Here is a 27,094-nt window from a genome sequence, read left to right as displayed (position 1 = left end):
TTTTCATCCCAGAAACCGTCATATTTTGTCTTGCGCTAATACATCATCTCAAAATTTCTCGCTCCCTGATACTGGACCATTTTTTCATGGTATGTTAATTACTATATATGAAATGACATGTGCAATGCGTAATATCAACTATATAAATGTGTAATAAACAAAGTGGTAAGAAAAAGCAAAGGAAACAAGTGAGAAACAAGGGGGTTGTTGAGCTTGTCATTGACAACGATGAGCACGAAAGTTTTGGATGTTACCGGCAATGACAAACAGCATTGGGTGACATTGTTGCCGTTTTGGGTATGTCTTGAGCATTGTTTGTCATGCTCAACTCAAGTCACACGGTAAGGCCAAGTCTGAAGGGAAAATAAAAACATTTATTGGGCCAATTACTGGCAGTATAGAGATGTGAGGCCTTCTGAGCTACTTAGCTTGCCATACCATACTGGGAATGACAAGCTAATTAGGTCCGCATTATGTGATGTCGAGGTGATCTAAACATTGCTTTCCTGATGTGCCACTAAGTCACATGATTATGTAATGAGGTATGAAGTATTTCAGTCTTTCCTCTGAGTATTGTAAAAAATGAGAGACTCATGTAGTAAAATGAAAGGCTCATGTAAGCGAACATGTTCAAGATGTGACACAAAACATACCGATCATTCCCAACTTCCTAAGGAGGGTTCTGTGGCAAACATATGCCTAATTCTCTACCAAATCGACTGTGGGAAACTCTTATGTCAGCAGTTAGATACCGTATGCATTGCAGCGACTCTCAGCTTTACCTGCTTTTTTCACGTGAATGCCGATCCTAGGGCTCACTTGTCTCACTTTCCCTCTCCATCATTGCCATCTCTTTCTTTGACCAGCTCCTTGGTGTGTGTTTTCTTCTTTCCATGTTCCATGCTCACATTTTCTATAACAGTATGTTCTTGGTGAAGGCTCCTTCATGTGTTCCTCGTGTGTTAGACAAGGCTCGTTGCCCACCATCCACTGCACACAATATATGTGATTATCCTGATTATTATGATGTGCTTTACTATCCTCACTATCATCCTGTGATATTTGCCTCTGCTGAGTCATTTTGTGCATGGCTGTTGAAGTATCTCGTGTCTCATCATCACTCTTGCTTCTCATGCCTCCTAATGTTCACTGGTTGCATCTCATATGATGGCATTGCTGTTGTGATCACCCAGGGTGACGTGTTGGTCTCACTTTCCTTGTCAGTTTTCAAGAGCTCGTTTTATCAGCACTGTCAAGTAATATGTATGCTGTCTGTTGCTTCCCCCTCATCCTATGATGTCTCAGATATCTTTCAACATCTTCCCCCTTGGTTTATGGCTACTCCACAAGCAGTGGAGAGTAAATTGAACTCTCTATTTGTTCCTGCTATGTCTTGTGCCGTCTCTTCTATCCCTGGGCTCTCTGTTCCTCGTCGTACTAAGTCGCACTTTGTTCATGTCATTGCCGCACACTTTGTACAGTTGCAAGATGCCCTTCTGGCCAAACTGTTGGCTGCTGTGGTTGATGAACTCACGTCCATTGAACTTCCTGATGCTTGTCATCATCTATTGCTCCCGCTATTGTGTGCCCGGTTGGATGCCATCTATGGCTCTGAAGTGGCTGTCATCCTTCGTTGTCCTCCCCCTCCAACGTATTTCTATCATTCTGTTACCCATGATCTGTTGCCTTGGACATTATTACCTACTGAAGAATTGGTCAACTGCTTACGTCGTATCTCGATTGATGATTTATCCAACTCCATCCACAGTATACCCTTTATCCAATGTCCTGTGTTGCATGCTCATTCGCGCCTAAAAACATTGAATGGTTTGGTGTTGCACATCTGCGCCCACATTTTATACCTGCAGATCATGGGAGTACCCATTTTGCAGGACATCTTACTTGCGCATTCGCCTTACACTGTACATTTTCCCTTGAGCCGCTCACAATTGATCACAACCATTTTGGAATTGGAGTATGGGTTCAGACATTGATTTGTGAGCCCTTGTCTCCTTCTGATAGACACAAACTCGCCCACCACGAAATGAAACAGTCACTTGTCACTGCCGCAGTAGTGGATGCCATCAAGCAGCAGAATAAATGGCCTGTTGTGATCACCAAAGAAACTGTGCGCGAATGCCAGATTGCATATTGCAAAGGTTAGCGTTGGACAGATCCTCCTGTGTGCACTGTTTGTGGACAGTATCAACGTGATTGCAAAGTCGTTGCACTCAACGACAGTGACACATCGGACCTGCATCTGGAATCCTTCCGCCTGACTGACTCATTCATCATTCATAAATGCATTGTCCAGGGATTATCTAACTGATTTACCTTTGGCAACCTGTTGTTGGATGGCCTGATGCTGGACAAAGCTGGTATAATATCCATTGAGGAGCATCGTGTCAGTTTAAACATCTGTGGGTCCCGTCATGCTCCCCTGTGCAAACCAGACAGGATTCCCCGTCTTGCTCTTCGCAATCACTTGTTCTGTGGTGATCTTCCGGATCAATTTCATGACTTGACTTGGATTGAAGAGAAAATATGTGCCATTTACTGCGTCACAGCTCACGTGATGTGACTATTCCAGTCCACAGATCCTGCGCAACCAAAGACATTCTACAGAAACACGTGTGCACATGACATGAATGTTGTCTCGACTGCATCGGTGTTACCATGCTCTCCTGCGGATGTTAATGGCCTTCTGAGTGTCATTTTCATAGGACCCAGGAAATTCAATCCCAATGCACTTGGCACTATTTTTCATGTCCATCGGAGCAAGATCTGGGCTTTTCTGGTATGATTGAGACATCATAACCATCTGTATTCATCCATTTCACTGGACGCTGAAATTGCAGCACTTTATCCCAAAAATGATATTTTGCCCGGCGTACTGGACGGCGTTATTGAGGACCACAAATCGGATGTTCAGAAAGTGTTCAAAGAAGAGACTGCAGGCTTCTCCAAACATCCTGCTGATATGTTATGTGAAACTGGTATGCTCACTGACATAGTTGGTGCGAGTTCCCCTGTTATCATGTTTGAGAAGATGGGCGTCTCTGATCCTGAAAGTGACAAAATCAGTGGGTGTGCATGTACTGCAGCTGCTATTCGCAACTTACATTCACGGAGTGGTGACCAACCAGACCTTGTCGTTCATTGTGGCCTCAATGCGATTGTGGAGTACAAAAACCCAGATCTTTTACCTGGCATGTTTCGCACCCTCTTTCCCTGTGGCATAGGTGGCTTTGAGGACATTGCAAGACAGACTGCCCTGTCTTTTGAACATCAAGCAGAATATTACCTCAACCTTCCTGATCGTGCCTTTAGGTACCATCATTTGTATTTGTTCATCGTCCTCAACATGCTTCAATGTCGTGCAGCACATCTTCATATGTTCTTCACTGTGCGAAAATTGAATTTTGACCCAGTGGCCTGCAAACTGACACAGGTATCTCCTGCTGTATTAGAGAACCTAGCACAGAAACTGGAATGCAAGCACCAGATTTCAGGACTGACGGGTGACAAAAAAGGTGCACTTGCTTTGCTCCAGCAAGTAAACACAATATCTGCCCGCATTCCAGGCTCTCATGCCTCGAATATTTATGTCTGCAATGAAATCCGAAGTTATTTCAGTTATTTCGGCTTGCCTCATCTATTTTTCACCTTCAATCCAAGCCCAGCTCACAGTCCAATCTTTCAGGTTATGTATGGTGACCACACTGTAGATCTCTCTCAATGTTTTCCTTTTATGGTCAATGGATGCAAATGTGCCCTTCACTTAGCTCATGATCCTGTCGCTGGCGCTGACTTTTTTGAATTTATGTGGCGGGCATGTTTTAGCCATCTCCTTGGGTGTGATTTCGATACTCAATCGTCTTCAGACAAAGGAGGCATATTTGGGCGCATACGAGCCTTCTACGGCTCCTCTGAATACACCGAATGAGGTTCTCTCCATGCTCACTACCTCATTTGGTTGGAAGGTGCATGTAATTTGTCCGAACTCCACCATAAACTTCTGGACAAAGATTATGAAAGACATTTCTTTGCATTCTTTGAGGACATTATCCATCATCATTTGCCAGATATCGAGGCCAACATAGATTCAAAATTTGAGCCCCATGTCAAACGACCCCCTCAACCCCCATCGCTTGGTACAGACAACCAGAAGGAATGGGAGTCCATGTTTCTGATGGAGATCAAACAGTGCGGTGAGGCTTTGCAATGCCATACATGTTGCGCAGTGTGTCACAAATATGAAAATGAGGATAGATGTCATTTTCTGTTCCCTCACAAGGTTGTCAAAAGTGCACGCTTTGACACCGCCTCGAACTCAGTCATATTTAAATGTTTAGATGGCACTGCCAACTACTTCAATCCAACCATTCTGGTTTTCGTCGCCATAACCATGACTTCAAGTATGTTTTGTCAGGCAAAAGCAGCCATGTTTTAAATCTCCAATTACATCACTAAAATGGATACCAAAATGTACGAAATGCTTTCCCTCCTGTCTCGCGCCGTTGCCTGCATTCCGATGAACCAACCCTCTGAAACTCCCTACACTGTAGCAAAATTGTTACTTCATAAGTGTCTGTCTCAGTTCACTGCCAACAGCAAATACATGCACAGCAAGCTGCACGTTATGTACGTGGCCTTGGAGATGGTATCCCTTCGCATGAGACTATGCCGATGTTGTCGTCCCTGTTGATGTCATATGTCAAAGATTTGATGCAAACAAGTGGAGGATGTGATGAGTCAATGTCTGATGCTGGCAAAGACAATTCTGAGGAGCCCCTCAAGAGCGAGGAATACAAGGATGTGCATCTCTGAGTGGCTACTGATCACACAGGACAGATTGTCGAATCCACCCAAATCCATCACTACATTTATTGTGCGCATACATTGGCTGATATGTGTTTCTATGACTTCTGTTGCTGTGTCCATCTGCAGTCTAAAGCCAAAAGTAAAGATGTCAAAAACATGCATGAGACTCATTTGGGTGTGTTACAGCGACATGCACTTATGGGTGACCATCCTCTCTGGCAAACCCACAAACTTTTGGAACATACCAATGAGGTCCATGGTGATGGATCACGCGAACTCATCCCATGCATTGTAGGCATGGCTATCCCTAGACGCACTCACCCCAACCAGTGGCAGCTGTTCATGTTAGCACATTTTAAGCCATTTAGTCATACCAGCCCACTGATTCCCAAAGACTCCTCCATCGAAGAGGTGTTTGAGACATACACATTTACCCCACGCTCTCATGCCATCATGCAGCATTGGGAAGCTGTCCATGAATGTGAAGACGAGCAAGACACAAACTGTTTACAAAGACAAGCACAGTTGACCACTCCGAAGAAAGGGATTGGCAACTTGCCTCTGCAGCTTGACAACAAGGATGAGGTTCTGCCTGGTCCAGCATTGGGTAGGACTGCTCAGGAGGAGTTCAAACATGCTCAGTTAGTTCTGTTGCTGAAACAGGCGTGATGGCTTACTGCTGGAGATGCACCTGCTGACTTAGCCAGATTTCCTTCACAGAGTGACCATGTGATGACAGATGCTCGTTTATGTGAGTCTTTGAATCCAAGCCATGATTTTGGTCCTTGCCAGCTCAAAAATTGGCTCGCTGAGATTTGCCAGCAAGAGACAGCAATCACTGAGACTTGACGAAATGCCCTCAATCCTGACCATCAACTCGAACACATGGCTGTAAAGGAGACCTCTGTCTGTGACACCCCTGCTTACTCATGTGATAGGACACCTGCAACAGAAACACCATCTACACCCACAGAGACATTCTCTCTGGCGGAGGTCATAAACATGATTGGAATTGAGTTCCAGTTGAATGATGCCCAGTGGGTAGCCTTCTGCATTATTGCTGACCATTTTGTGGGCGCCTTTGTTGAGAAACATGCGGAGCCATGTCATCAACTAACCATGCTCATGACCGAGCCTGGAGGAACTGGTAAAATGCATGTGGTTAAGGCTGTTCGAGCTGTCATGGAGTACTATGGATATGGGCATGTGATCCAATTTTTGGCTCTCACCAGCTCTGTGGCCTCCCTAATTGATGGTATGACCATTCACAAAGGTCTCGGCATCAAGATCAGGGCCAAGAGCAAGGGCAAAGGCAATCGTGCGCTAGGCAAGAGCATGGAGGATTATTCTGTGATTGTAAGCAATCAGAGTAAGACTCAGCTGCATGACAAGTGGAAAAACATGGCCTTCTTGTTGGTCGATGAGGCATCATTGCTGGGTTTGCAATTATTGGCACAACTTGATCATGCTCTCCGTGTAGTCAAAGAGCAGCCTGACCTGTGGTTTGGGGGTATCACTCTGATCCTGTCTGGCAACTTTTTCAGTACCCGCCTGTTGGAGGAAGCCCATTGTACATGCCCATTTTGCGGTATGCTGGACAGACAGACGACGAGGTACAAAAGCGATTGGGTCATCTCACTTGGAAGACCATAAACACCATTGTGACCCTCAGTGAGCAACAACACATGAAGACAAACTGTTAAGAATGTGCTCAAGGGTCGGATCCGAAGGGCTTGGCTTGAGCTCGTGCGCTGCGCCCCTTACCCAAGTATGTGCCCCTAACTTCCGAAGGCTAATGGACGATGTCCGAAGGTTGTCGGACGATGTCTGGAGTCTGATGTCCGATGCGCGGGAATTCCGGCGGACGTTCAGGAACAAGTGATAAGACTAATCCGGACAAAGTCCAAACTAGAACGGAAACAGTGGAGGACTACCAGAGGTAGAGGCGGAGGTGACAAGTCTATAGGAGTCAATCCTAAGACTAGCGGAGGACGACGAGAGGAGAACTCAAGTCAGACGGAGGAGGGAATGAGCAGAGTCTAAGATAATATTCAAACTAAGGAAGTACAAAGATTCTACAGGGTTTATATACTATGGAGGACTTAACGGAGAATCAGTCAGTGCAGTCCGAAGCTATGCGAGGCTGTGGATGGAGGGTATAGAAAAGTCAAACACTAGTCTATCGGAAAATAGTAAATGACGACGGAGATGAAGACATAGGAAAATAAAGCCAGAAATGAAACAAGGTATGGAAAATGAGGAAGTCTAACTCAAGAAGGAACATACAAAGGGATAAGAGGTCGGATCCGGATGTCTGGAGATGAATGTGTGATAGGTCCAGGTCCGGAACGCGGGATATGACACAGACCCTACTTATGGTCAAGCTGTCAGCTGTTTGAGGGTGAGACAATGCATGTTCGAAGATGTGGAATTGTTCAACTCTAGAGTTATAAGATTGCCACGGCATCCATCCGGTGTGGACATGGGCAAGTCAGGCAATATAACTGCTGCCGCTATCATGTCAACTAACAATCTCCGTGAAATGCTGAACACACAGAAAGCTGTGGTGGCCTGCAGGAGACAGGCATTGATATATGGACATGTGTTGGATAAATGCACTCACCGTTCATTGAGCCTTGCTGACAGACATCAATTGATAGCTGTCAACTTCAGCAATCTCAGAGGCACAAACTCCTTGCCTGGCACTGTGCCGCTGTATCTTGGGATGCCCATCATCTTACGCGTGCGAAACATATCAACAGATCTGGGTGTCACAAACAGCTCCCAAGGCATAGTACGATACATTGACACAGGGGAGTGTCCCGCCAGACTTTCTTGTGTGAGATGTGCATTGGTGGAGTTTCCTGATTCCAAGATGCAGTTATTGCACTTGCCCCCTAAATGGTTTCCCGTGGTACCTGTCACATGGACATTCACCACACTCCTCCTCGATGAGCACGGTGTTGAGCAGAAGCTTTGAATCACATGTCATCAGTTGCCTATACAGCCAGCATTCGCTGTCACTGGTCACTCCGCCCAAGGCAAGACACTTCCCAGCATCCTGGTGGACCTGCAGGAAGGAGGATTTGGCACGTATGTTGCCGCATAAAGGGCACAGACTCGCGAGGGTCTGTGTGTGACCCAAGCTGTCACTCTGGATCACCTCAACAAGTCGCTTTCTGCTGACCTTATTTGTGAGATGCACCGGTTTGAAGCCATTGAGCACAATACATATGTTTGTCGTGGTCTCTGTGCTGGCAAATTGATTCCTGTTCCCAATGCCAAGGCTGATAAGTTGATTCAGCCCACACCTCTCAAGGCACATTTTGCACCACAGCCATCTCGCACCTCCAAAAAACATACCAAATGTGATGGACCACTAGAAGCCTCGGGAGTACATGAAGATGATATACATCCTCGCAAGTTTGCAAGGAAGACTGCAAATGGCGCACACATCGTGAAGTTGCGTGAAGGCCCCACCACTTGAAGACAGTAGGAAGACACACAACTTATTCCCCACAGGGTGTTCATGGGATGCGGCCAACTGGTCTTGTGCATATGATTGTGTATTCATGATCATGTATGGCATCTATGCCACTGCGAATTGCGAGTGGCGGGAGCAATGGGTGAAGTTGTCACCTCTGACCACAGGACTGGCAAATGACTACAAAGAATTGATGATATCACATGATCCAGACTGCTCTCATTTCAACCAGCATTGAGATACTTTCCGTGATGCTGTGACCTGACTCTACCCAACCTTTCCTTGTTATGGTCAAGTAGGGTGTTCAGTGGGCACCGTGCTTGAACATTTACAGTGGCTCAAAAAAGTGTCTCAATGTTTGTAACTTTTCATGTAATTGCTTTATTATGAGCCAGGGTGTAGGAATATGACTAGGCTGTAGGGAGCTGTCAGAAAGCTATATTTCCCAGCCTCATTTATGTTCCCTATAGCGTGGGAAGCTGATGTCATCATGTGCAGATATGGCTATTTCAATTTGGTGACTCATTGAGATACTTTTTTGACTTTCAGTTTGATCAATACAATCTCTATAATTATAATACTTTGTGTGACCTCCTTTTGCTTAATCACTTCTACCACTCGTCTAGACATGCTATCTATTAATTTTGAACATTTCTTCTTAGCATTGCTTCCTCACTCTGCTGCAACTCTATCCTATAGCTGAAATAGCCCCTATGATGAATTTTGATAGGCTGCAAGCAATTTCTTGAGTATTTTCCAGAGACATTCAATAGGGCTGAGGTCCAGGGACTGTGCTAGACATGATAGAACATTTATATCATAGTCTTTGAGTTGTTGGTGACTAAATTGAAAGCTCACTCCATACACAGTCCCTGGACCTCAGCCCTATTGAATGTCTCTGGAAAATACTCAAGAAATTGCTTGCAGCCTATCAAAATTCATCATAGGGGCTATTTCAGCTATAGGATAGAGTTGCAGCAGAGTGAGGAAGCAATGCTAAGAAGAAATGTTCAAAATTAATAGATAGCATGTCTAGACGAGTGGTAGAAGTGATTAAGCAAAAGGAGGTCACACAAAGTATTATAATTATAGAGATTGTATTGATCAAACTGAAAGTCAAAAAAGTATCTCAATGAGTCACCAAATTGAAATAGCCATATCTGCACATGATGACATCAGCTTCCCACGCTATAGGGAACATAAATGAGGCTGGGAAATATAGCTTTCTGACAGCTCCCTACAGCCTAGTCATATTCCTACACCCTGGCTCATAATAAAGCAATTACATGAAAAGTTACAAACATTGAGACACTTTTTTGAGCCACTGTATGCTCGGGCATAGCATGTAGACCTGACATGTCAATGGTCTGTTTCAATGGATGTGATGTGTGGGACTCAAGGGTGGTCCGTTCTGCAGATGCCTTACCTACTACCTGTGGGCCATGGATCTGGTCCATTATCTTGTTGGCAGTCTCTTTGCCCCCTGATCCTTCTGGTGTGTCTGTGCAAATGTGGGTTGTGAGCTTTTTGCAATCAATCATCCACAGAAACAAGCAACTGTGGAGTACCATGTCATGCCCAAATTGTCACACTGCCTTGCTCAGCCCCATGATATATCTCAAAATGCCTCTGCCACTCTTAATTTTCGAGGACATACCTGGTACACTACCACAGTTGCTTGCCTCAGACACCTTCATGTTGCCTATGTCTGACCATGATGCAACCTATGACCTGTGAGGAATCATCTATCTACAGAACTTCCACTTCACTGCCCGCCTGTTTGATGCTTACCCAAGCCGTACACAGTGGTCCTATGATGGTCAGCACAACCAAGGGATACCTGCGAGAAACTCGCCATCTGTCAATTCAAGTCCTGGATGTGGATGTTTATATGTCTATGTCGTACAGACTTGCTGCTGAGGTTTCGACTCACAAGAGAATGCTGGTGTGATAGACCTCCATATGGCATCCGTCAGTAGCAGAGACTGTCTGAGCCGTGAGTGGCATGTCTATCTGGCCGATCAGTCAAGTTTGATGCTGACATCATCTGCCTTTTGTAGTTGCCAAGCTGACCCATGCTGATGCCCATATTCAGCCTTACTATTTACCTATATGTCTGACGCAAAGCATAGTATGTGCCTGTCTCAGAGCGATCGACTGTAATGGTGGTGTCCAGCTTTATGAATCCCAATGACCTCTCAACTCACGCAATCCCGGTCCATACCATCCCTGCGAGTTTGGGTATTTTCACAACAATGGCAAACATGTGCTCCACCAGACATCCCACACTGTCTGTGGCTACTGATGACAGCCTGTTGTCGCTGCAGCTTACTATGGTTCATTCCATCCATTGTAAGAGCCCTGTCATGGTGTGTTTCATGTACTCATACTCTTCTCAGTCACCCGGACTCACGATGACGCGATGAGCATCCTGAAGATGTTGATGATAACCGATCTCCACACCATCGGTGGCACTTGTCACACCCTCAGAAAACTGGCTTGTGAGGTTGTCAGGTGTCGCTTCTGTCGCCTCCTTGAACCTTTTGCAGGTCCACACCTCTCTCAATTTCTCGATGTCCTCAGGCAGTATGGCGGTGGGATCACCGGTTCATCGGCACATGCCATGGTGTTAGGAAGCGAGGGCTGTGTTCCTCATGACCTGAATATCCTCGTTCCGCACACCTCCTTCAAAGCTTTGGACATTTTCATTGTGCAAATGCTGCGCTATCTCCCTGTATCTGACAGCCCCATCCAGCTATTGTGCCCGTCATCGGCCATTTTCAGATCTATGCGTGTCATCAGCACATCATCACCTTGTCTTCCTCCCTCCAGCATCAGAGCGTACTGCACATCATTTTAAATGCTCCTACAACCGCAGACATGGTCTTCATGACAACTGGAGGTGTGTGTTGATTCTATCCAGTGTGGCTTCAACAAGCCATCACCATAGAGACATGCACAGCTGGTTTGGTAATGTTCGACCAGAAACTTGGTTGTGCAGATGACTTGAGCGATAACTTGTGGGTGGAGCAAGGCCTTCATTTCTCGGGCCAGACCTGTAGGCAGTTGTGTCCCATGTTTTGGCATCATGTTGAAGACACGGCTCTGCGTCAATTCATGGATTGAAATATCGAGGACTCCGTAACCCATGTATTCCACTGAGTTGACCTGGAATGGTGATTGTCACCAGAATGCATGAACAGGCATTGTCCTTACTGTGCACCAGTGATGGCTCACAATGTTATGGGGTGTGGCGCTGTCAATCGTATGTTGCATCTTTGCTACCAGGCTACACAATTTTAATCACATGTCACACTAGGGCATGATGTAAGATTCATCCCTGCTGAAATCAGATGTCGTCAGCCGGTATGCATGTCCCTGTAATCTTGTCAGAATCTTCAGCACTCACAAAGCCTCCCAAGTGTTTCTTGCAACTGATCAAGGGTATCTTCTATGGTGTCGCCTGCTATCGGCCATTCCTGGTCCCTGTTCCTGTGCAGACATTGGAGCCCCCAAATACCATCATGGACATGACAAAAAATGATCAACTCATCGTGAACTTCCTGTTATTGAGACCAGTTCCAATCTCACAGCACCATGCTTTTGCCCTGACACCTCTCACAGTGCATTGCATTTTCAGGCTTTCGGGCCATCTTGCACAGGCAGATAGAGAAGCGACTGTAATTGATGGTGGTAGTCACACACTTCACAAGCATGTCAAATTGGTGGCAGTCTTAATAATTGCATCTGAATAATAAACCATTTTTTCGTGTCCATCTGTGCAAGCCCTGGGTTTGTCTAGCCTGGTTGAGACATCATGGCAGTTTGTATTCATGCACATCATTGTGTGTTGAATGCCCGTGTATACACAATTGAGGTCTGACAATGGGAAGAGCTCCATCCTTCACACTTCAGGCCAAAGCCAGCTGCATCAAGAGCGACATTTTATAACACATAGGTCACAAACCACATACACATCATAATTTACAAGTCTGACAGAATAAATCGAATCAAGAGAAAATGAACCACAAGCCAGGGATACTATACAAGTCAGAGAGAACAGTTTGAATACAGAGAAAATTAACCAGCAGGTAAGGTGTTGGTTCTGGGCCACTTTGGGCCTCGTTTGCATGGAAAAGACATGTTAGTCATCACCGACTTCCATTTCCTCAAGCTCTTCGATGTCAAGGTCACCATCCTCAGACGTCCTCTTCCTTGCCTGCGACCCATCACCGTCATCAGTGGCCTTGCATTTTCCTTTCTTGTTTGATGTGGAATCATTCACTGTGCTCGCAGTGATGGATGTGTCAGGGAGTAGCTTCATTGACTTCAGCATCACCTGGTACCACTTGGAGCCATTCCTGTCGTCCTGTGGAGCATTGTCTCTTCTATTAGGGGCAATGTTCCACCTGCATGCAGACATGTCAGTTTGTGCCCCGTACTTACAACTTCAGCTGGCATTCAAACATCGTAACATCGCCACTAGTGAGGTTGCTGGCATATTTGCTGGGCTTGATCAACATGCCATCTCAGTCCCGTACATTGGGGGGGACCACCACAGCATTTTGCAAGTTGTGTTGCATGATCAGGCCGGCATACTGCCCAAGGGGGTCAGGCAGAGCTGACAGAAGGTCATCCCCTGTAAATTCATGCATTCACATTGATTTTGTGATGGTGTATGTGAAGATGTACTGTTAGCTGCAGTGGATGAGCCTTCTCCTCCTCCTCCAGGAGGGCCACCTGCCATCACAGCAGCTTTGGCCTTGGCTGCACCATGCGAGTATAAGTGATCGGAATTGATGCAGATGGAAGAATAGAACTCACATGGACTCTGCATGGTGTCTCTTTCTGTGCACATGTACAGTTACCCGTCAGTCAAGGCATGCAAAGATATCAAGTGGGCTACATACTGCCAATATAACCCCGTTTGAGATGCAGCACTGAAGATCGTGAGGGGTCTGGAATGTTTTGCACCAAAGGGTCAGTTATCAGTATGACAGAGAACTGTTCATTCTGTGCTTCAGTGTATCGACACCAGAATGGCACATTGTGCAGATACATAGCAGGGTTGGGCAACACTATTGAGATGTGAGAAGTCTGATCAAGGTTAGATGTCAAGGCAGAGACTCACGGGTGTTTCTGGTGTTCTCCACTTCCCCATGCAAGACATTTAACATGTCCATGGTCGCAGAGCTGCACCTTATGGCCTCCTGTGGATACAGGTTGGTCGCATTGACATCGAGCGGGCAAACCTCAAACTGGGCGCACATTTTCTTCAATGCAAACAGATCGAGCTGGGCAGGGCACACAATCATCAATATCATATACAAGCATGATCAACATGGGACTTACACCAGTATCCAGTGTCACAGGAAATTTGAACGTGAACAGCTCTCCAGAGTCATTGACTCAGTATTCCACATTGTCACCCATCATTCTCAAAGGACGAGGGTTGTTGGCGATGGGGACACTGGACAGTGTGTCCACATTGACAGCAGATTGAGCCTTTGTGAGGACATACAATGACCTCCACAAAGGAGATTTCTTATTCTCGGCCTTGGCATCTTGAGAGATGAGAGAGTCGTCGGATACGTGAGATGATTGCAAGTCTGTGTCGCTAGCAGGTGAAGACATGTTTGAGGGTAGATGGATTGGAGAGGCTGGTCGAAGCAGTGTTTGACTGGAAGTGTTGAGAATTACAAGTCAGGGCGATCTGGTTTTGTCCAAGCGGGTGTCTATATGTATGTTTCTTCCTCACTTCCATGACACCAAAGAGATTCAGCCTCCTGGTGAGGTGGTCATTATGTCACCCAATCTCCCTTATCTTTCTGTGTCACATCCAGACCAGTTTTTTTGGACAGCTGGAGTGATCACCATGTCTCGGACTTTCTCCTGATCCAGGCCTGTGTGTCAGTCGCACGGGATACCATGTCTTGGCTGAACCGGGAACTAGTACCTGCGATGGGCCTTTGGGACCAAGCCGTGCTGAGCAGGTCGGCGGCATGTAGTACTATTCCAAGCAAATTGACAATTAGATTGGCAATGCCTGTTGATTATGTCATCAATCAATGTGTCCCATGAATAACACACGAGCACTTGGCTCATGCAGCCTGGATGTCAGAACGCAGCTCTGCTTGAGGCTTATACTCTGCATTGAGACCTGTATCTGTCACTCAGTCATGCTTGCTAGCATAATGCATACTTGCTTCACCCCCATTCCTATGGTAAATCATCCTTGATTTGCCTTGGAGTCTCTGAAACACAGTGAGTCAAGCTGGCCAACTCCCTGCGGCTGATAGCCCCCAAAAAATTCACAACCCCAAGCCATGGATCGATCAAATCCACTTCTTCCATGTCACACCTGCGACCACTGCCGATCCGCCCGAATTCAAGACAGGGGATGTCTGGGTCATGTATTTGTAGCTCAGGGGCCTCCTTGTCCCTCGGGTGACAACAGCATGCGGTCTTAGCATGCATTGGGGGTCATATGTTGAGCTGATCAACAACAACATATAGCTCACAATGCAAGACATGATTCCTGCTAAGATCGCAATGGATAATAGTATGTGGCAGGATATGGGCGCCTTCATCTTCGGTATGGGTTTCCCTAGTCAGTGTGAGATGCGAGCTCAACAGAGACATAGCTGAGCACCAACAGAGGGGTCTGCTGCTGTTACATGTTCTTCTGTCTGGAGACTTGAAATCTTCTGACACTCCAATTGAGAGACATGGAGCAGCAGGTGATGGTCTGATAGTTGTGAAGCATGCACACTGCCACTTTGCTATAGTTCCAGGTATGTTTGCCCACACAATGCATATGTGTGGCTCTGATCTCATATAGATAAAACGATGTCCCTTGCCCGCCATTAATTTGCATGCACAGTCTGTGAAAGCATCAGGTTGGCAGTGTATGGCTACTGCTGCTGCAAGAATGTGGGCTACTGTATAAAGTACTTGGAGTCACTATGTGATGTTTCTAATGTGTTTGTTTTCTATTGAGCCATTCGAGTTTCGGCTGTTCTGTGGATGAACTTCAGGTCAGAACACAGTATGTTTAAATCACATAAGTTTTCTGTGAATGGATGTGGTTCCGGATTTGCATTGAAGGATGTTTTCCATAACTACCTCTAACATGAATCAACATGTTGGTGAACATCTGCCTGTCCATTGTTCGATGGCCAGGTAAGACACTTTTTTCTGCACAGAACAATGCTCATCTATTTCACCGCTAACAGTGCTAGAGTCACACAGAATCTTGCAGGGCTTGTATCAGAACCTATCACAGCTTGAAGATATCCTCAATCTTAGATCCACAAGTTGCCTTGCCAGAGAAGTTGGAACAGCTGTGGTCAGATGTCGTTTTGAGCACATCTTGGAGCCATTGTTGGTTCCGACTTTTTGGTATTGCATCATGTCATGCACATTGCCCTTGCAGTGATAACTGGTTCATGTGTCAGGCAGATGATGTGTGGGGAGAACAAGCCCACAGATAACCTCAACTTCCTCGTAGTACAAGGAGGGTCTGAGAGACTCCACGCCTTCATTGTGACCATGCTTCAGTACCACCGCATTCAGCATGCCCGAGCAGGGAATTATGCATTTGATTGAGCCAAGGAATGCTTTGCCATATTTCAGCGAGGCAAAAGTACATCACCGTGACTCATGCCACCTCAGATGAACTGTTCAAATTGGTGGTATCAGCACACACCACTGCAGACATGCTCGTGATGACAGCCGGAGGGCTTGCGGTGTTTTATCCCACTTGGACGAAGAGAGGGGTGACAGTCAGGAATCACAGCCTCATTTTGTTGGCAACCAGTCTAAGAATGGGCTATATGAAGCACTCTTGAGTGGCAGCTCAAACTCAACACAGCTTTCCTCAATCAGCTGTGTGAGTCTGCATGCCCCACCTTGTGGCATAAGGTAGCCAATTGCGGCAAGCATTCCCTCATGCTAGAGTGGGACAGTGCTTTTTCAATGAAGGCTTTGCTTCAGCATTCCAATACGATATGGCAACTGGCTCTACAGTGTCACAATGCAGCATGTATGCACAGCCATGGCATGGGAAACAATCAAACCAGGATGACACTGCCTCCAATGGGGTATTCTGTGGTGGTTGAGCCGATGCATGTGCAATTCTGATAGGTTGAGAAACAGGCTCGGGAGATGGCAGTCTGTACTATGGGACATGTTGATTATACTGCTGATCCTCAGAGTTTGTGGGTGGTGCTGGGTATGATGGCTGTATTCGACTAAACTGTGTCTCGGTCTTGGTAGATTGTTTTCTGTGGTGTGAGGGTCCACAATTTCGTACATTTGGAAGAAATATGCAATTGATTGGGCTGGACCGATCATAGAGCGTGTCTCACTAATCTGGCAGTACCGTCGATCATTGGCGAGCGCTGGGCCTGGGGCCCAACATTATTGTGATATGCTAATACCAGTGCTACCAGGCCATCATACTAGTGTCAATTCTGGACATCCTCACTGCACTCACAACAGCATATCATGCCTGCCTCGCATACTAACAACTGTGTGAGCTCCTCACTTTCCGTGCAAACTGTGACCACAGCAGGGTCATGTGCTATAGAGTGTATGACAGCTGTACATATAAGCACAGGTGACAAGCGACATGATGACGGACATACTTGTAAATATGGTGGGATGCATGCATACATGCTCGTTGACCACCAACACACTGATAGCGGGCTCATGAGCTGCAGACTGCAATGGCGAGTTGCAGATATTGATGCAAGGCACAATGTGAAACTATGGCGGAGCCTGCACTTGCCTCTCTACTGCTAAAACGTCAGATGTGATGTGTGTGATGGACTGACTGTTATACGTTACCTACCAAATATGATTGTGCCTGCGCCATTGAAGAGCTTGATGACTTCTAGCAGGGATACAGACATTGTGATCGAGATGATGGGTCATATGCAAATTGGGAGACGGGGGTGGCCTGGACAGATACTTTAAGAACCAGGGGGAGGCTTCTCAGTGACAAACACCGCAGTCTTGTCTTGCATTTGATTTATACAAACATGATACTGATCACACAAGAAACAGTGTTCTGTATAATGAATCTGATCATTGTCAGATGCCTTGCCGAAAATCATATGTTTTTATGAGTCGCATCAATCGAGAGATACAGTAAGCTAGATGAAAATTAATTTGTACCCACACTGATGCTCCAAGGGCCTCCGGTGAGAGGCCAGGTGAACATCTGTTGCTGGACCTATGTCACAGCTTCATATTTGAGCAGCGTGGTGAGGAATTATGCAGTTGTGAATCTCGCACACTTCTATGGCCTGCTGTGGATGGGTGCCATGAGGATCTGATGGGGTCGGTCAAAGGTAACTTACCTGCCATGTAGCCAAATTCCCATATGATCTGCCATTGGTTATGTTGTGATCCAGTATCGTGTTCAGATGAGGAACCCGCTGCATCTGTCAAGAGTTAATGCCAATTGACTGAACAGGCCAGATCACTAACATACAATAGGTTCTCCTTTGACAGACATATCCACTGTGCACAGACTGTCTCAGATCAAGAATGACATATAATATAGATTTTCCACTGATTGGGTGAAGCTGGTGGGATTGACAATGAATTGGAAGAGATTGATGGCACCTGTGGTTCTCAAAATGTCGTGCATTTCCTTAAAAAAAAAATCTGAATCAGTTTGCATTGCACGTCGCACGCTTGAACTCACCTCGATGACAGACAGGTCGCGCTCTTCTGACTTATTGTTTAACAATGCTGATCTGGTCATGGATGGGGTAAGGGATTCGTGTGCAAGAGGGTGTTGACCCAACACTGCATTACTGATGGAGGGTGGTCCTTCCCTGCATCCCGGTTTGAGTAGCAACAGTCTGAGAGACAAATGGTCCATGCACTTGATAGTTGGAATGGACTCTCTGTGACTTTCAGAATGGAGCTCATCAGATGTGCACCTGTGGCTAGTTCGACACATTTGCCATGGACATGAGTGGCATACAAGCCAGCGTCATATCTTGCAGGACTAGACCTTGATGGCACACACCTGCAACTTCATGAGGGATGTTGGCTGACAGGTGAGAGTTACATACATCATGGTCGGGGTTGGCACTCTTCGACTCCTGGCTAACACTCTGCGTCCCACATACTCCCACCCACAACGATTGGCAAGCGCGCTGCTGCTAGGCCCTGGGTTGACATGCATGGCCAACTTTTCGATGAAGGCATCAACAGCGAATGATGTGTTCTCTTCAGCCATCTGTGCAGTTTTGAGTGAACTACAACTATGTGGTGAGTGGAGAGCATACAGTGTGACCCATCTGACTTGTGACACAATCGATCAAATGGATTTGATCTGGGAGTTGCCAACCAGAACCTATGGGCGCAAGACATTGGATGCAAGCCGCCTCTGATTTCGTGCCTTCATCAATCATTAAAGTGGCACATAGGAGTGGTGATACATACTGTGGCACTCGGCTCCTATGGGCACAAGCTGGAAAGACATATGCTTGCTCGTCTGCGAACTGATTCATTGGGTAATGAGGTAGGACAGGAGTTCCATCATACTTCTGGCCATGGTAGGTGGACTGTCTGATAACCCATGTTTCGGGGTAGTACTGGTTTGGCAGGGAAACATTGAACATTGAACACTCACAGGCAGCAGAGTACGTGATGTCAACGGTCAACGAAGTTGGGAACTGGTGTGTCCACGGCCTTACGATGTAATATGTATGTCAGGATATGTCACAAAGTATGTTCCAGAACATGTAAAATTATGTGAGAAAATTATAGGAGGTGTGAGAAATTGCTGACTAAGTAAAGAATTGTGCATTTGAAACCAATCTTCCAGAAGGATAAGTATTATTTTAAATGTTAAGTATAGTAGTGCACTCATTTTGAGTCTGAAATTACTCAAGTAAAATATGGGTGCTACACAGAAAATTCTAGATAGCATCATAGGCTATTATGAAGGGTATTACAAGCTAGGTATTTGCTATGTTCGTGTACAAAACAAGTTTTGTGTATGTCAGCGCAGTGTTGAAGTGCCTCCATGAAATGTGTGTTTCTGTGCTGGTTCACCAGTGTCTCTTATTTGAAAGTCTGTAATAGAATTATTAAGGACAAGGCAGGTGACTTACTTGCACAGGGTACAGACCTACCCATAAGGTATATGAGTGAATATAGTCCTAACATCAGCCATATGTTCACTTTTTGAAACCTAAATACAGGTGTTAGTCAAGGAAGACAATAAACATGAGGTCCATATAGTCAAAATGGTGCCAGTGCCCTTGTTCTCGGACTTAGCTTCATCAGCCTCATCATCGTCCTCATCCTCAAGTTAGGGGATCAGCTCATCAGCAGATGGGTATATAAGGGATATCTTCATCTTTCAAGTCAAGAGGAGATAAGATTTGCATAGCAACTTTCTTAGGTGCTGAATAGTCCATAGTGGTTGACAAAGCACACCTCCTGGTACCCGAAGATGAAGACATCCTATAGATATTGTCAGCATCATGTATATGAGCTAAGAGTTTTGAGGGCCAGCCAGAGCACTGAGAACCAGCTGTGACTGTTGCTAGGGTGTGTCCAGCCTTGAGCAAAATGGAGAAGGCATCTCTTGTGAGTGCAGTTGAAGATGATGGCTGGGTGGAAGAGGGAACCTATGGCAATGGTACATTATTATCAGGATCATTATAGAATGTGATTTTGGCAGCATCCTTGAGGGAGCTGTCAGCATTGAGAGTACAGGAGTCTTCACACATTATCAGAGAAATAACTCATGATTTGGTTGGTGACACCTCATTTTGTACATAGAGCAGGGAGCAAATACCTGTGCATCTCAGAACAATGACATCCAATGAGATTAGTTAGAGTTGACAGCTAGTGGAGAATCACAACTACCCAGGAAGTGTACAGATACATCATACCTCTATACCTCTGCAGCTAGCCTGCATCATTCATCCTGTGTCCCATCTGCCCTGAGCACATTCTGTCTAATTCCCAGATCCAACCTATGCTTCATATCCAAACCCACACCTCAAATCAGTACCCATTCCCTTATGATAATTCCCTGGCTCTGGTCTTTGGTTATCTCTGTGACTGTTTTGCTTATTGATACTTGTATGAGTTTCATCTCTGAGTTCATTTCCCTATGATCTGTCTTAGTCAATATTCACCTCAGGCCTAAGGAGGAATCCTTAGGCTGGAGCTCCACTTCTCCAATCCTAAACTCCTCCAAGTTTCTGGACATTCTTCCAGAACTTTCCTGTGGTCCTCCAGACCTACTCTGCTTCAGACTTTGTCCCTACAGCCTTTCCTCTATTTTCATTCTACTCGGAATTCATCCTGAGTAGCCCTTACACATATCCTTGTCAAGTGGACAAAACCCTATTGTAATTTCCAGAAGTTCCTCTGGAACTTTCCCACACTCCTGTTAAGAACATGCTCAAGGGTTGGATCTAAAGGGCTTGGCTTCAGCTCATGTGCTGCGCCCCTTACCCGAGTACGTGCCCCTAACTTCCGAAGGCTAATGGACAATGTCTGGAGTCCAATGTCCAATGCGCAGGAATTCCGGCGGACGTTCGGAAACAAGTGATAAGACTAATCCGGACAATGTCCGAACTAGAAAGGAAACAGCGGAGGACTACCAAAGGTAGAGGCGGAGGTGTTAAGTCTATAGGAGTCAATCCCAAGACTATCGGAGGACGATGAGAGGAGAACTCAAGTCGGACGGAGGAGGGAATGAGCAGAGTCTAAGATAATATTCGAACTGAGGAAGTACAAAGATTCTACAGAGTTTATATACTACAGAGGACTTAACGGAGAGTCAGTCAGCGCAGTCCGAAGCTATGCAAGGCTGTGGACGGAGGATGTAGAAAAGTCAAACACTAGTCTATTGGAAAATAGTAAATGAAGACGGAGATGAAGACATAGGAAAATAAAGCCAGAAATGAAACAAGGTATGAAAAATGAGGAAGTCTAACTCAAGAAGGAACATACAAAGGGATAAGGCACGGAAGATAGATGCGGGTCGGATCCGGATGTCCGGAGATGAATGCATGATAGGTCCAGGTCCGGAACGCAGGACATGACAACTCCTCTGCAAGTTTCTTGCACTCAGCTGGAAGATTCTTCTGAAGTTTACCACACTGATCTGGAAGTCCTTCAGACTTTCTCTGGACATCATTCTGAAATTAAGGGCACGTACTTAGGTAAGGGGTGCAGTGCACAAGCTGGAGCCAAACCCCTCAGAATCAGTCTTGTGTGTGGTCTTAACACAATTTGACTAAATTGACTTAGTGAAATTTTCACATTTTTGTCATGTGACATTGAGATATATTGGTATTATTCTTAAAATATACAAATGGTCTTGTGGCTTAGTGGTAATAATGTTACAGTTATAATTGCTAGATATCCGTGGTTCAATCCTTACTAATCACAATTATCCTATATAAAAACAATTATGTGATATGATGTATAATATAATATGGTGACATATCTTTTGGTATTTGTGCTTTGAAATCCACAAGCTTTGCAATGTAGAGGCTTTCTTTAATAAACTTGGTCACAGTAGACTTGTATACATCAGTTCTAGAGGAATTTAATAAGCAGAGGCTAACATAGGATAGAAAGAGAATATTATTCCTTTGAGCAGAGAAGATAGCTCTCATTGTGTTTATGACTATGTCACATGAGATATTCTAGGTAGTTGGATATAGTTTCAAAATGACTCCACTTTATAATTCATATAATGGTGGTATGATTTTTGTGGTGTCATAAATAATGATTTATATACTTTTAATATACACTTAAAAAACTGTCTACATGAGTCATTGTTATGTAAGCATCATATCTCCACCATATGTCCACTAATTCTTATAGTATAGTGCTCAAATGGAAGCCCTAAAGCAGCACTACAATATAGTACTAGTATATTCTTGAAGTGTTTATGTAATCTCACACAACATCATATGAAAAATATGAAAACATGCACATATTTTTTAAACTACTATAGAGTTATAGAGTATTTCTACAGAATCCAAATGTCTCAGCAAGTTCTGTCAGCTTAATTTGTCGTAAATTTGAAAACCACTTTAGTAAGGAATTCAATGTTTATATTTTTTTGGACAGCCTACACAACTCATGCCTAGCAAAGTGACTGATTCCAGAAACACCATGTCTTTGTCTATACTTGGTTGCACAATTAATAACTATTGAAATCAAATAAGATAATAGCATAAAATACCTGTTCTGAGTATTGTATTGAAATAAAGACAATTGCACTAAGAGTTCTCCTAGGATATTTACTACATGAGATAGCCAATCACATATCTTATTCCCTTGTGATATGTAGAACACAAAAAATCCAATACAACCAAATAATGCATAAATAACAATATTCTATTAACATTCAAACTTCCTACTAATATTACTGTGTTTGAAACTGATGTGCCTACTTAACACCCAATCTATTATTTTTAAGCTTTAAGCCATATTTTTAGGTCAGTTTTTATTTATTTACTAAATCATTTCTTGTTTGAAAGTTATTGTGTTAAAAGGTCAAGAATGTGCTATACAAACTCTGCAAATTGATATTATTGACATCTTCCAATGATTTTCATGATATGGTCACTGCACTACATATTTTCTATATGTTTCTGCTTCTATCCAGCTTAGCTGATTAACTTGGTTATTAAATACAATGTTTGTTTTATTTTTTTTATTTTTTTTTCCAGCAACTGGCAGACATACCCATGACTGAAATCACATACACACTAGGAGCTAATAGGACATGAGGTATTTTTTGACCTTGTTTATGTTCAAGTGGTACTTAACAATCATTATTGGATTGTAGCTGCAAATGAGCCAAAAATTCTGATGTACTCAAATGACTGTCAATATCTGACAGGTTGTAGTGAGTATTGACATGTTATTTGGTAGAATAGAATGAGCTGGTTCCTTGTTAATGACTAGAATTTACAACCATATAGTGATGCTATCAAGCACTTCAAGGAACTGAAGTTTGCATAGATTAGTAAGGGCTGCAAAAAGCTAATGTTTAAAATTCTAAATCAAAGAGCTGTATTTCATTACACTGAACATTTTATTTCTGAGACTTATCATTCTCTAGTCCAAAGTTGATTTTTGAGTCATGAATTTGATAGAATTACTATATTATATCAAGATCATCTGGATCATGACCAGTATTTTATTCCCTAAATCTAGCATTGACAGCTACTGCTGGACCTGGGGCTATATTATAATAATGAAAACCTGCATTGAATGCATATGGGAAGTGTGAAAATTAAACACAAAAGCTTTATTCAAAAAAAATAGTATGCAGGGTGTGCAAAAGTCTGCAAGGTGCAAATAATAGATGTACAAATATAATATCATACATTAGTTTTCAGTGACTTAGGATATTTGAGTATGTCTGATATTCACCTTATTCTTCTTGTTTTCTTTGAGTCACTAATGGCATGTCTGGCAGCACATACAGAAGTGATTTATACATACACATTTTGTCCCAACCACTTTTTCATTAATATATTTTGTGATAATGAAATAAGTATTGAAGAAATAAACTCCATGATTAGGAGGTACAGTTCTACCTTTACAAGTAACAATAAAAATGGATACAAAGTTTAGAGGTAACAACTATGTAAGATCTGACACTAAAATATTTCCATAGCATCTAACTTCTACAAGAGTCCTTAAAAGTTTGGCCTCAGGTATTTTTGCCTCTGACAGTGGAGTTTGGTTAATGATAGTGTAGTCTTATTAGACTTTAATTGTAAGGAGATAACATACATCAATGATGTAAGCTACAAAGATTATCAAAATTTTGTTGAATTTTCTCATGTAACAACCCAAAAGCTACTTGAATGTGCTGTGGAAAGCCTTGTGTTGGGTGCCTTTATGCCAGACCAAAGTCATCCACTGTGAGTAATAGATCAGCAGCATTGCATAGAATCTGGCATAAACACATCAAACAACAATACCAAATCTTAAGCTGTGGGCCACAAGCACTACAGGCATTTTCCCATTTTCCTCCACCAGACATCCAACAAACATTGATTGAGAAGATAGAAAATTCCTCTCATTTTTCCTGTCAAAACATTGAAAAAAAGAAATTTATGTTTTAATGATGTTCTATGTATAGGACATAATACAACAATTGGTCATGTTCCTTCAAGGATAATGCTGTATTTTCAATATATTGTCTTTGAAACAACAGCTTAAAATAATGATAATTTTCTTCTCTATATCTTTCAAATATATTATGTTTTTCAAATGTTCTGTATATATTTGAAAAACACAAAGAAAAATAATATTATTTTAAGCTGTTATTTCAAAGACAATAGATAGAAAATATAGCATCATCTTTGAAGAAACATGACTAATTGTTGCATTATGTTCTGCATACAGAGCATCATTAAAACAGAAATTACTTTTTTCAATATTTTGACAGGAAAAATGAGGGAAATTTTCTATCTTCTCAATCAATGTTTGTTGGATGTTTGATGGAGGAAAATGGAAAAATGCCTGCAGTGAAGGAAGAAAAGGACTACAAGTAAGATTACTAAGAAAACATGCAGTTTTCTGTGACCATGTCCTAGTCTACTACTTACTAGTATACTCGTAGTATTGAAGGACTAACTGCTAGTTGGTTCCCTTAGGTAGGAAATAAGTACTACTAGACCCACTAATGTTGGCATTAAATCAATAATACATAACTTGAAGTAAAAAAAATCAAACATACAGGGTAGGAAAACTCAGCTAGTCCAGCAAGGGCTGCTACTAACTTATTGTGCTCTGCTACAAGCCACCCCATTGATTGATTGAGTGCCCATCAATGATAAGATTAAATTACAATGGTTCTATATTCAGAACTGTGTCTAGATGCAGCACATCAACCAACTGTATGTATTATATGTATATAAATAATGATATAATTAGAAACAGTAGCCCATTTAGAAAATACCATATGTATTTTTATTATTTTTATAATATAATTTAATGACAACTCATCCACCTATGTGTGTTTCACAGGGTTCTCATGTGTATGTGTGTCTACACAGATATATAATAACACAACCTTATGCCCCAGCACATGTGTTTATATTATGAGAATTATGATAATATAGATGAAATTGTATTATATTGTATTTTAAGATACAAATAAATGTGATATGTGCTATTTTGATAAGAGCTAAGATTAAGATTGGTGACAAATATGTTTGAGTGGACTTAACAATATGAATAATTATATACTCCATAATATACATAAGGTCATGAGGCAGTTCAGGGCAGGGAGAGGAGTTATAATTGATTAAGATGGAGTCATTAATTAGATAAGAGATTTGAAAACCTATAACAAGCATGTCTTGCCTAGATCACAATGCTGTGTAAGGAGGAAAAAGGCTGATAAAACATCTATATGTGAAATACAACAAGCTCGAGAATCTTGCAGAACTCAGTGATGATAATATCACAGAACATGTAGAGCTATACATGTGTCTGTCAGCAGTCAAAACCCATATAGAGACTATATGATATTGGGATGTCATATTGCAGTAGTACTAACTACAATAACCCAAAGTCCACGTTCAAAATTTTGGTTTCAAAAGCCATGTGACTATATTGATTCATGGTAACAATGTGTCAATAACATCATTATGTAATTATTATTTGACCTCATCTCAATTACTTTTCATATTTATCCTTCACATTAATACCAATCACCATTAATGCTGCCAAAATGCTTGAGGTCGTCATTTTCCTTGAGATTGACAATACTATTCCATCCTGAGATACTTATTAGTTTTGTATTGATGTTGACTCTCCTGGTTGCAAGATTCAGTTTCTTTTCTTTTCTTTTAACACTTATTTTATAGGTGCTATCTAGAAAAGTGTAGTACACTTTAAAGATGAAGAGAAGAAAGTGGTAGATACTTCAAAAGGAAAAGAGAAGGAGTTGTCAATAGTTTAGATGGAGGACCAGAAATCTCCAGTGCTGATTAAGATAAAAGATGGAGGAATTCTACTATAAATCTTATGTTCCGGTCTTATTTTTTTTCCAACTGTCTGACTATTATAGCAGTGCATCTTCATGCAGACTTCTTAGCAGGTGTGCCAGCAACATAAATGCAGATCCTGAAGATTCCACTATCCTTTGGCACTATTCTGTGTATCTCATAAATAAGGCTATTATTAGTACTAAAGCTGAGAAAATAGGTGCCAAAGAGCCAAAACTCTAGGAGAGGTTTATAAAACAATGTAAAGCTTTAATTTTTTCATTTCACTCTTGTTCTTTTTTGCTCTTGCATTGCTCTCATGTTATTTTGCAGTTTTTATACAAGATATAATTACATGTATTTCTTATTATACCTTAATATCATGATAATACATAAATGCCCTACATAACATCTTAACTCTAACTACTATAATATGTTACAAGTGATCTCTAAGTCTTCCTGAATCTGAAAACTCAGGATTTTCTTTAAGCAATTTAGAGGATTTGCAATGCTCTCTATGTCTAATACACAAAAACTAAAAAAAAATGCTTGGTCAAGTAGATCTGTTCAAGGTAGAGATGCAGAATCAAAATATATTATATGGTATATTCTCTTAACACTTACATTACTTCTAATCTGATAGCAAAGTGAAGATATCTAAGAATACTGACCGAGATCTAGATGAAGAGTATTTTGTTATTATACATGCTATGACTTGTTTTGTAAAGTTGAGAAGCTCATCAATGTCAGATGTCTTTTGCAGCAAGAT

At 42.9% G+C, this 27,094-nt stretch overlaps 6 protein-coding genes across 6 annotated transcripts; 3 read left to right on the top strand and 3 right to left on the bottom strand.

Annotated features, from left to right (window-relative positions):
• Positions 1-3,211: 3,211 nt before the first annotated feature.
• On the top strand, positions 3,212-3,946 carry HD556DRAFT_1229833 (uncharacterized protein; the record flags this gene model as incomplete). The annotated part of the gene is made up of 1 exon (XM_041297310.1): positions 3,212-3,946. One exon carries the CDS (start codon positions 3,212-3,214, stop codon positions 3,944-3,946), a length of 735 nt encoding a protein of 244 aa, XP_041164492.1.
• A 540-nt stretch (positions 3,947-4,486) lies between these two features.
• Positions 4,487-6,477, top strand: HD556DRAFT_1438751 (uncharacterized protein; the record flags this gene model as incomplete). Its single annotated transcript, XM_041305878.1, has 5 exons — positions 4,487-4,564; positions 4,615-4,818; positions 4,850-4,891; positions 4,951-5,465; positions 5,763-6,477. 5 exons carry the CDS (start codon positions 4,487-4,489, stop codon positions 6,475-6,477), a joined length of 1,554 nt encoding a protein of 517 aa, XP_041164491.1.
• Positions 6,478-9,217: 2,740 nt separating this feature from the next.
• Positions 9,218-10,315, bottom strand: HD556DRAFT_1304764 (uncharacterized protein; the record flags this gene model as incomplete). The annotated part of the gene is made up of 5 exons (XM_041299698.1): positions 9,218-9,304; positions 9,739-9,809; positions 9,966-10,032; positions 10,100-10,148; positions 10,242-10,315. The coding sequence occupies 5 exons, from the start codon at positions 10,313-10,315 to the stop codon at positions 9,218-9,220; spliced, it is 348 nt and encodes a 115-aa protein (XP_041164490.1).
• A 257-nt stretch (positions 10,316-10,572) lies between these two features.
• HD556DRAFT_1304763 (uncharacterized protein) lies at positions 10,573-11,434 on the top strand (the record flags this gene model as incomplete). The annotated part of the gene is made up of 5 exons (XM_041299697.1): positions 10,573-10,660; positions 10,708-10,809; positions 10,858-11,018; positions 11,054-11,210; positions 11,232-11,434. 5 exons carry the CDS (start codon positions 10,573-10,575, stop codon positions 11,432-11,434), a joined length of 711 nt encoding a protein of 236 aa, XP_041164489.1.
• A 1,018-nt stretch (positions 11,435-12,452) lies between these two features.
• On the bottom strand, positions 12,453-13,942 carry HD556DRAFT_1304762 (uncharacterized protein; the record flags this gene model as incomplete). Its single annotated transcript, XM_041299696.1, has 9 exons — positions 12,453-12,717; positions 12,755-12,819; positions 12,850-12,947; positions 13,001-13,075; positions 13,133-13,156; positions 13,219-13,386; positions 13,440-13,602; positions 13,661-13,716; positions 13,738-13,942. The coding sequence occupies 9 exons, from the start codon at positions 13,940-13,942 to the stop codon at positions 12,453-12,455; spliced, it is 1,119 nt and encodes a 372-aa protein (XP_041164488.1).
• A 3,910-nt stretch (positions 13,943-17,852) lies between these two features.
• Positions 17,853-18,951, bottom strand: HD556DRAFT_1438747 (uncharacterized protein; the record flags this gene model as incomplete). The annotated part of the gene is made up of 4 exons (XM_041305877.1): positions 17,853-17,969; positions 18,024-18,156; positions 18,457-18,566; positions 18,616-18,951. The coding sequence occupies 4 exons, from the start codon at positions 18,949-18,951 to the stop codon at positions 17,853-17,855; spliced, it is 696 nt and encodes a 231-aa protein (XP_041164487.1).
• Positions 18,952-27,094: the final 8,143 nt, after the last annotated feature.

This window comes from Suillus plorans (genome assembly GCF_016647745.1).
Source record: "Suillus plorans strain S12 chromosome Unknown HD556scaffold_8, whole genome shotgun sequence".
NCBI lineage: Eukaryota > Fungi > Basidiomycota > Agaricomycetes > Boletales > Suillaceae > Suillus > Suillus plorans.
Note: the sequence above shows the minus strand (reverse complement) of the source record. Positions and strands in the feature narration are given on the sequence as shown.